Source organism: Rasamsonia byssochlamydoides, assembly GCF_041956645.1.
Source record: "Rasamsonia byssochlamydoides strain NRRL 3658 unplaced genomic scaffold VTN77scaffold_34, whole genome shotgun sequence".
Classification (NCBI taxonomy): Eukaryota; Fungi; Ascomycota; class Eurotiomycetes; order Eurotiales; family Trichocomaceae; genus Rasamsonia; species Rasamsonia byssochlamydoides.
This window is the reverse complement of record NW_027192417.1, coordinates 170479-180392: the sequence shown is the minus strand read 5'-3', so window position 1 is coordinate 180392 and position 9914 is coordinate 170479. Positions and strand designations below refer to the sequence as shown.

Sequence of the window (9914 nt, the reverse complement as noted above, 5' to 3'; positions counted from 1 at the left end):
GCAGCTACAGCGTCTCTGAAAAAAAAAGGTGTGCTTGCCATGCTGCCACAGGTTTGAACACAATCATAAGTCACTTCTTGGTAGGCAAATTGCTAACCTCAGAGCATCAACAGCAGCAGCAACAGACCCATACCAACCATGGATAATGAATGGAAAATTACCCCACATCCTAGGGAGGTGTTGCGTCAAGTCGAAATGGCCATGAATGCGAGATACAACGAACTATCCGTCACTGTTCCCGTGCACGACTTTCAGGAGTGCAATTCGAGCTGCCGAAGCTGCTCTAGGCGACGTAGACGAGTCGATCGCCATCATGCCCAATTTCGGGGTCTACCCATCGACGTCTACGAGAGTTTGCACTCCAAAACACTCGGAACTTAGACCCAGCCTCGCCTGAAGAACATGCACCCGGTCTTGGCATCCGAACCACAGTTAATTTTGAAGCTGTCGGTTCCCCTCCGCCTGTCTCAGAGAGGGTTCGGAATCGTCTCAGGGAAACTGCGAAAGAGCTCATGAAGGAGGAGATCTGTCAGCCCTATGTGACCCTCAGAGCGGGGATAGTGGAAGATCGCCTGCCACTTATCACAGCCAACCTTACCTTACGAGGGCTAGATGCCCATGAGTCTGAGCCTATCTGTCGACTTGAGCCAGTCGAAATGATATGGGACACAGGTGCCCACTACACCATAATCACTGAAGACCTTCTTTCCGCAGAGTTTCGCGAATACCTCAAAGACCCACTTCATGACCGCTATCGCTCACAGGAGGGAATACGTCTGCAAATCGAAGGCATTATCGCGTTGACAAATTCAGCAATCTCTATCTCTGCGGTCGCCTTGGTTGTCCCAAAGGCAATGGTCCCAAATAACCGGGTTCGAATTTTGTTCGGGCAGATGCAGTGCATTGATCGACTCACATACCGCAGTATCCCTCGATGCATGCTCCGCGCCAAAGGTGAAGGCATCGCTGACGACGTCTTGGGGTGATATTATTGTGGAAGAATATCTGGATACAGAGGACAAGATTGTGGCCTTGTAAATCCTCTGTCTTTCCTGGCTCTCTACTGGCTATGTGTGTTATTAGAAGTCCCGAAGAAAGCTTCAATAGGGTCAGCTACTTATTGATACCTGACCTGAGCAGTTGCTGTACTAGTACTAGAGTGGTATATCATCAAAAGCAATAATGGCATCCATATTCTTTTAGTTATATAAGAAACTCAGTCCGCAGGTATGGATAACAGATCCAAAGCCACCTGCGCCTGCGTGATTGCGTCCTTTAGCCCAACAAATGGAGCGACGTTGTTCTGCATCGATTGGAGGTGCCCGTTCAGTTGTGTTATCAATGATAGAAGTTCTGGGTCAGGATCAACCTGTTTAGGTGATTAGCAACCATACATATGAGGGAAGAGCTATTTCCTGCCATACGTCACAAAGCGCCGTGTCGCTGTCTTGGCCGTCTAAGACTGAAAAGGGGGCGGGCGCGCGTTCTTGATGTCGTGGTAAACTTTCAAGATGTCGAAGGACAGGATGTTCCTAGTAAATCAAGCAGGTATTAGCGAGGTTGTGGTGCAGGCAGATGCGACGGGGGGTTCGGAGGACATGCATTTTTCATCTGCCTCTTCCGTTCCGCCTCGGCCCTTTTCGCATTCTTCTCCATCTCTTCAAGCTGTTTGGTCTCCTTTGCTAGCAATGCTTCCTCCTTCTCAAGTTCCATTTTCAAGAGGTCAATGCTGTTTGTCGTCGTGGATAATTGTGCCTCCAAGGATCGCTGGAATGATACGCGTATTAGTGAAGCGTGCTTAGAATTGTCCAGGACACAGCCCACATACATGCTCCTGAAGTGCGGCCTCGTAGTCAAAATTGGCATCCTTTGTAAGAGGGGGGAAAGGCATTCGAGGCAACCGCCGCCCAAGACTAAAAGATCGCGCGAGAGAGATTAGCTTCGCATTTGCCATTTAGATAGTCAAAGCATTTTCAACCCATCCTCCTCATTTGCAGGATAGCACATGGGACCGGAGCCTACTTTTTCACGACTGCAGCGACCGCTGTTTGGGCCTCAATTCGTTTGCGCTCATCGCGATGTCGCACTATGACTGGGCGCTCCAGAGACCGGAACATCTCACGGACCTTCTCCTGGACCGGCTCAGGAAGTGTGGTCCATTTGCACTTGATCGTACGCTCGGAAATGTGACGGACACGAGGCTTGAGGTATGCGAACCGCTTATGATTATTGTGCGCTGTCGCCCCGTCATCGCTCTCGGATCGCTTTCTCTTGGGAGCCATGATTGTCGACGCGCAAGCTGCGGGAATGTCGAGACTCGAGTGAGCGAGGAGTCTAAAAAGAACCAGAAAACAAAGGCGGCAGGTGGAAATTTAGTGATGAGATAATGTTAAAATCTGACAATTCAGCTTCAGATGAAGGCAATGGTAGATAGAATAGCTTGTTGTGTCCTTGAGGCGTGTTTGGTTGGATTGCAGCGGTGTTGTTGCACAAAGCACTTTCACATGTCCGCCAAGGTCCCTAGCTCCCGCCAACCCTCCCCGCTGTGGGCCACGGCGTCAGCAGAATGATTGACGCTGCGTTTTACTCTATGTACTGGCGTACTCCGTACCTAGAACTAACTATGAATAATAGTGGCCCAGACTTTACAGAGTATAGAGATCCATGGATAATGGCATCACTTGCAGTTTAACTGGAACAACCCCTTCAGTCCTTCTTTCAAGTTCTACTAATAATGGATCTCAATGTAACAACAATGTTACTAGTACTAACTTCTACTCAGGGCAGCAGCGATTGTGAGAGTATTACTCCAACAAAGATGTTCTTTTTCCGAATCTCTTGCATTTGGAATGTACTGTCTTTTAATTCATCTAGACTATATTCTCTCACGTCTAATTGTCTCATAAGGCATAGTCTGCAAGTCTCAGGAGGGTTACTGCATGTGTCAGGGTTTGGATGTGACCATAGGCTGTGAGCAGGCTTAACAGAGGTTGCACTGCAGGTGGCAATATTTGGTATGTACATGTGAAAGAACCCAGCCGGACGCCGAATGAAAGGAGATGGTAGTACTATTCAGGTGTCCGGCGTCTGCGACAAAAATGGTGCCATGAGGTACAGGAATGTATACTAACGCATACATGGAGGTATGTGGATGGCAGGCAAGACAGGTAAGAAACATCCATCGGAGAATAAGTTCTCATATTATCATTAATAATAAATCACTCATAAAAGTTATAGAAGTATACATCCATGCCCTGTGATATCATATGCATTCAAAAAAAAAAAGGAACCTCCGAGTTCGCTTTTTAGATAATCATGTACAAGTGGCACGGCCTGTGTACCGTACTCAAAGAAGACTCCTGGCACTCGATACCTTATAGTCGCAAATGTGCCAGGATATCTCAACTAGATAATGTCAGAATGGAAGTGCCGGTCCTCTGGCCTTAAAGTCTGAGTGCCCGCCCCAGAGCAGCTGGACTGGCATGATGGTACATAGATAGTAGCGTGGAGGGAAAGAGGTGAATTCAAAGGTCATCGCGACATTATGAAGCCATTCATTGCTTTCAACTCCGCAAGTTGGCTCTTAAGCAGCTCATTTCCCCGCAAGATATCCTCCAGCCATTCTGCAGCGTGGACGAGCATGGCGCTCTTGCTGAATCCACCGCCTCGTAGTTCAGGAACAAGCGAACAGAGTTCATCAAAGCCCTGTTTGATGAGATTTCGTCGCTTCTGTTCTGATAAGATATGATTTGTGCGTTTCTGCTCTTCCGTCAAATTCTCCCGCGGGGGTTTGCTGGGCTTTCGCGAGGAATTTTCACTGGACGCTCGTCTGGCTTTGCTGCCGCTGGAACTCTTCGGTCGCTTGGACCTTGAGTGCGTACCATTCTCATCAAAATCCTCCTCCTCCTTGGTTTTGGTCTTTGGCCGCTTCTTCGGCGGCATACTGTTGTCGTGGTTGTCTCGGTCCCCATTTTGGAGGACATGAGGCATATGCGCACCATTCAGGCTGGCCCAATCTCTCTGAACACTCTCAAACATCCTCACGGGCGTTGGGGCTCTTGTGTTGGTTGTGCTGGTTTGTGGTTCGAGACACTCCAATTTATGTAACAGGTCTTTGGTGCGTTCCTCCTCGTTCGGCACATCCGGGGGGGCCATGTAGCCCTGGTCTACGAAACTAGCATCTGATCCCCAACGGAGAGTTCGGACTTTGGCGCTCGTATGTGGATCTAGCGGTACCGGTTCCTGTACATTGAAGACTTCTGTATGCTGGCCTTGTAACAGGCGTTTGCGAGAGCTCCGAGGACTGGAATCCTCTGCCGCACGGTGGTCATCTGACCGCTCTTGCTTGACGAAACCGGATGCACTGGAGAAAGCCCCATTTGTTCCAGATAAGGCATGATTAGAGAAGAGATGATGTGTAGATGTTGGTCCGGAACCAGAGGTATGTATTCCGTTCTGATAGAGCATTGAGGCTGCCGCGAGTATATCTGAACTTGTGCTCATGCCATTATCCATCAAATCACTTTCTCTTTTCGACGTACTATAAGGCAGAAAAGATGGCTGGGATAGTGACGTTGTAGAGCCTTCGAATATCGGAGGAAGCTCGTCTGGCCACTCGAGCCCAAAGGCTCCCTTATCTTGGGTCTGGCCGCCAAACCAAGCATCACTAGTGTCAAGATGGCTCGAATTAAGCGTGGTGAAGAAGTTATCAAGCATAGTAGACTCGCTGTCGTCGAGGAGAGCAGGCCCGGGTGGAGGGGCAGGACCGGCATCGTACGGGGTGTCTGGTGGGAAAAACGAATCTGCATATCACGTATCAGCCGCCGTAGTGAATGAATACAATATATGCGAGCAAGACACACATCCAAAAGGACCCGCCTGTGGACTAGAAGCTCCCGTGTGCCCGTTACGGGCTTCAGATCCCGTAGCATTCATGACTCCCAAGCCTAAAGTTCAGCGGTAATATCTGGTATTCTCTGTCTTCGGGGCGGGCCTCGACCAGATAAGAATCAACATGCCTTCTCGAAGGCAAAAGCAATGCCGCGGTCTCGAGGTTTCGATCAGAGAGTGCGAGGATACATAGACGAATGAAACAGAGGCTGGCAGACTTAAGTATACGAATTAATCGCGTATATACTGGAGATGCGCGGGAGGATGCAGTGCAGTTTTGTGATCGAGACACAGCCCAGTCTCTTTGCAATCAGACGACGCTGCAGCGAAGAAAGCGGGGTGAAATCTGGGGAAGATAGAGCGCGCCCAGCGAGGTGTGAGATAAGCACTCAAAAAGGGCCGATTTCCTAGTAGCGCAAGTCATCGACAAAGAAATAAGGGCTTAGATACGGATCTTGAAACTTTGTGGAGTTGGTCGATACGTGGAGAACTAGCCCAGCATCGAGTGTGCCGGAGGGAGTTGAGTGACAATCACATGCAAACTTTCTCGCACCGCAGAGAGACACGGAGGTCGCGTGACGTAACTTCAATACCAAACTTACAGCGAAAGAACGCTTTGTCCTCGCGTTATGTTACATTACATGACGCATTTGCTCTCTCTCGCACGCCTGAGCGCACGAGGTCGCAGATGCAAACCAGTTACATTCTCAGTTACATTCTCGAATTTCTTTGCTGAATTGCGATCCAAGCCTATTATCAGATTCTTGTCGCACACCTAATTGTGCAGTGTGCCGCCTCTTGAATCCTATCGTCGACGGCAGTAACAACTCCGCACTGCCACCAACCTCGAACATCGTCATTTTTGGCGCGTACCCCTGATCCAGGCTGACAAACTGGAAGAACCGAGGCTGATTTTGCGCCCACCGTTTAATTACACTACTCCTGAAGTCATCACCCCGGTCTCATCCGAACGGTACGTTTTTGAAGCCGAATCATTTCCTTAGTCAACCAATCTTGGCACCCCGGTGCTTAACGTTCGCCCGGTGATCTCAGATCTCTTAGTCCCGTTTAGCCTGTTTTTTCCACATGCATCCTGCAGACAGTCTATATCCATAACCACTTCCCTGTTTCATACTCGTATTCTGCAATTCACAGTCTTCTATGGTCTATGATATTCTGTGATGTTCTGAGATGTTGTGGAGCGCAATTGATCTTTGTTATCGATGCTTCTAACAGAGAGCGATACATGGACAGGTACCTAATTAACCAGCGCAGGCTCATTAGGGATGGTATCGCAACTGATCCCGGTATGCAGGACATAGAATAAAACGGCGCCATGGCACCTCGTGTTGGAAGGGCCATCAATGCCCGGATTACCAAACCGTATGCCCACGCCTTGTGACACCAGAATTGTACAGATCTCGAGTTGCAACGTGATACTGATAGCTCTCTTGTGGTCTTCTGTTCTGCCAGGGTCCTGCGTGCATATGCACTTGGCTATTTAACTGCAACGACCCCGAGGTTGCTCCCTTGGTTGTCGAGTCTTCCAAGAAAAGATATTGATAATAAGCAAAAATTCAAGGAAGTATGATCTTTAACTGGCCTTTGTTCATTTACAGGCAAAGCTAGCTAACTTTCAGATTCCTCGCAGCTTGTTCGAATCCTCCTGGGAGGATTGGGCCTGAACAGATTTCCAACCTTCTGCGCTGCCCTGGTAGGTGGCGCCACGTGGCTGCCTCTATTGTGCTACCAAATTTACTCTATATTTTGCCAATGGAGTTCGCGAGCTTCTATGCGGCCATCCCGGAGCTTTGTTCGTCTTGTTCGCTTCTTTTCTGCCTTTGTTTCTGCGTGGATAGGCTTCCAGCTACTTAATTGGAAGCGCGGTAGCCCTCGTGCTCATAGTATCTCCGTGACTCATGATTCTCGGGATTCTCGACGGCAAGGAGAGGTGCTGTCCGCAAGTGACAGCAGACTGGAAGGACCGAGACATCATGAGCTCGCTGGGAGAACCTTAGATCTGACCCTCTTTTCGTTCGTCAGGGCGTTGGATGTGGTCGCTTGTATCGCATGGGATCGCTGGAAGAGTCGACGGAAATCCCGGAATCGGTGGACTCGGGTAGAGTTAATGGCTCCACAACTTGCGGATGCTGGCATTTTTGCTGGGAGCGCCGCAGCGGTGATGTGGGCATGGTTCTATCTGCCCGAGAGGCTTCCTCGTTCCTATGCAAAATGGATTGGAGAGGCCGCACAGGTCGACTCCAGATTGATCGAGGCCCTTCGTCGCGCTAGACGAGGAGAATTCATATATGGTAAGGATACCGGCCAAGCCCCATTGCTTGGATCAATGTGTGAGGACTACGGCTGGCCAATTGAATGGGGCGACCCTGCCACAACTATCCCGATCCCTTGTGAGATGGTACACATGGGATGTGGACCGAGCTGTGAATGGCACGCAGTGTCTCGCTTTCTACGGACCTTTAGGTTTGCTTTGGCGACTTATCTTCCCCTGCAGCTCCTTCTGCGGGTGCGTTCCAGGCAGCCAGCAACTGCCTGCATTCGTGCTATCAAAGATGCGATGCGATCTTCATCATTCCTCGCTCTCTTTGTGAGCATTTTCTACTATTCTGTTTGCCTTGCGCGCACGAGATTAGGGCCTAGGCTCTTCGGCGCGAAGACGGTGACGCCGATGATGTGGGACTCCGGTCTCTGCGTCGGCGCAGGATGTCTAATGTGCGGCTGGAGTATCTTAGCTGAGAGTCCCCACAAGAGACAGGAGATTGCCTTCTTCGTAGCACCTCGAGCAGCAGCAACTTTGTTACCCCGGCGGTATGATAAGAAGGTATGTGTTGCTCAGTCTGACCCCCGATGCAACTCTGTACCACTGGGGCTGGCAAACCGGAGTTCTAGTCCAAGCCTGGTTCACATCCATTGTTCTCGAATGACAGCTGAGGAATGCTGCGGGACCTGGATTACTAACACCTGGCTGCAGTATCTATCGCGAGAACAGTTTGCCTTTGCTCTTAGTGCAGCAATTGTTCTCACTTGCATTCAGGAACGACCGGAAATGGTTAGGGGCGTCTTTGGCAGAGTACTCGCCAGCGTTATGGGGTAGGTTTATGGGACCCCTATTCGTCTTTAGTATCAACTCGATACTTCGAAGCATGCGGTGGAAAGAAGCCCTCTGTTTTTTTTTTTTTTTGAGACAACATCAACACCATAGAGGTGTGCACAAGGCCAATTGATGGACCACAATCCGACGTATCATCTCTTCGACGCATTGTTGGCTTGGGGGTGATTTATCATATAGAGGACGGCGTGCAAAACTTTGGGTGGTGGGATGCATTCTTCTTTCGATGATCATGTAGTTTACTTGTTGCATTAATAATGCCTTTGACTTATGGCTGCTAGTAATAGGAATACCACCAATTGAATATGATTGCTTAACCAGCCACTTGGCTACTGGTGCAGTTTAACATAAGAAAGAGAGCATTCTGAGAATCATAAGAATTTGAGCACGTCCACATGTATCCTCTACGAGAGGAGACAAAAAAAGCACCCGGAATAAGCCGATTGGGCATTTTCCATCCGACTTCTTTGACCTGAGCACTGTCTGACTTGACTAGCCATTATTTTCCATTTCCATTTTTGAAGACTCGCAGAAGTTTTGAGTTCACAACTCTTTCGTTCTGTCAAAAATACTCGAGGCTTTGTTGATCTGCGGCAAGGGTGTTGTGTTGCATGCCAGTAATCTATTAAATAATCCACTGCCGCCAAGACACATCACGTGGCGGCAAGCTGCCTGGACTTGAACTCTCCGAGCTCTTACGATCATGCTTACCAGTGACAGTAATGATATTCTCCGACTGAATTGGATCTTTTGAAATATGGTAGCTCATCTGGCCCGGTCAACAGGGCGATGTCTCTCATGCTGGGACATTTACCATCTACCGCGATTAACGGGTAATGCCCGCTCTCACGGTTTCCGGAGATGTTTTTCACAGCGGCCGTTTTTGCGGCAGCAGATCCCATCATCCCCATATAGCAGCCCGGAGTCTATCAAAAGAAACACATCTACACTGTAAGTGTCTGATAACGGTTTGATTCTGTATCTATAAGTGGAATTTTGTACCAATTGGCCCTAGATATTACACAATCAGTGTCATTGTGGGAACCGTTGCGCTTGCTTATGGATCTGTCCCGTTCTACAAGATGGTTAGCACATACTGCTCTTGCCCAAGTGTTTCCCCCAGGAAGGACTCGACTGACTTGATTATAATGTATAGATCTGCCAGCAGACTGGCTGGGGCGGTCAACCTGTTCAAGCTCATCGCGTCGGTGATGGTGATACAGCTTCACGTTTGAAACCTGTGACGGACTCTCGCCGCATTCGCGTTACTTTCAATGGCTCTGTATCAGACGTCTTGCCATGGAAGTTTACACCACAACAGCGGGAAGTTCGCGTACTCCCAGGCGAGACTGCGCTGGCATTCTATACTGCAACAAACAAAGGGCCAACAGATATCATTGGAGTTGCGACCTATAGCGTGACTCCGGCTCAAGTGGCACCGTATTTTAGTAAAATACAGTGCTTCTGCTTCGAGGAACAGAAGCTGAATGCGGGCGAGTCTGTGGATATGCCGGTCTTCTTTTTCATTGACCCAGATTTTGTAAAGGACCCAAACATGAAGGGCATTGACACTATTACTTTGTCCTATACCTTCTTTAGTGAGCAACCCGACACTGGACCTGCGTTTGAGATACATGCTAATAGGGGCGATAACAGAAGCACGATATGACGATAACGGCGTCCTACGACCAACACCCTCGGGGTGAGGATGTCCCAAACCCTCGTAACAGCTTTCCGGGCATAACCGGCGTTCCATTTCACATCGAGTGTGCAATGTACCATTGTAGGAAAAAGCACAACTACCTAGGTAGCTAGTGTGCGACTTTTCTCCACTCCCTGGGCTGAGCGGCTGAAGCAACAGGCATCAAGAATCTGGAGTCATTCCCACCAGGGC

At 49.2% G+C, this 9914-nt stretch overlaps 5 protein-coding genes across 5 annotated transcripts; 3 read left to right on the top strand and 2 right to left on the bottom strand.

Annotated features, from left to right (window-relative positions):
* Positions 1-512: 512 nt before the first annotated feature.
* Positions 513-986, top strand: VTN77DRAFT_4858 (uncharacterized protein; the record flags this gene model as incomplete). The annotated part of the gene is made up of 1 exon (XM_069420963.1): positions 513-986. The coding sequence occupies one exon, from the start codon at positions 513-515 to the stop codon at positions 984-986; it is 474 nt and encodes a 157-aa protein (XP_069277425.1).
* Positions 987-1216: 230 nt separating this feature from the next.
* Positions 1217-2282, bottom strand: VTN77DRAFT_4857 (uncharacterized protein; the record flags this gene model as incomplete). Its single annotated transcript, XM_069420962.1, has 5 exons — positions 1217-1369; positions 1425-1532; positions 1603-1767; positions 1829-1913; positions 2023-2282. 5 exons carry the CDS (start codon positions 2280-2282, stop codon positions 1217-1219), a joined length of 771 nt encoding a protein of 256 aa, XP_069277424.1.
* Positions 2283-3531: 1249 nt separating this feature from the next.
* Positions 3532-4935, bottom strand: VTN77DRAFT_4856 (uncharacterized protein; the record flags this gene model as incomplete). Its single annotated transcript, XM_069420961.1, has 2 exons — positions 3532-4802; positions 4863-4935. The coding sequence occupies 2 exons, from the start codon at positions 4933-4935 to the stop codon at positions 3532-3534; spliced, it is 1344 nt and encodes a 447-aa protein (XP_069277423.1).
* Positions 4936-6226: 1291 nt separating this feature from the next.
* Positions 6227-8005, top strand: VTN77DRAFT_4855 (uncharacterized protein; the record flags this gene model as incomplete). Its single annotated transcript, XM_069420960.1, has 4 exons — positions 6227-6273; positions 6364-6475; positions 6542-7732; positions 7883-8005. The coding sequence occupies 4 exons, from the start codon at positions 6227-6229 to the stop codon at positions 8003-8005; spliced, it is 1473 nt and encodes a 490-aa protein (XP_069277422.1).
* Positions 8006-8777: 772 nt separating this feature from the next.
* On the top strand, positions 8778-9726 carry VTN77DRAFT_4854 (uncharacterized protein; the record flags this gene model as incomplete). Its single annotated transcript, XM_069420959.1, has 4 exons — positions 8778-8971; positions 9036-9105; positions 9177-9618; positions 9677-9726. 4 exons carry the CDS (start codon positions 8778-8780, stop codon positions 9724-9726), a joined length of 756 nt encoding a protein of 251 aa, XP_069277421.1.
* Positions 9727-9914: the final 188 nt, after the last annotated feature.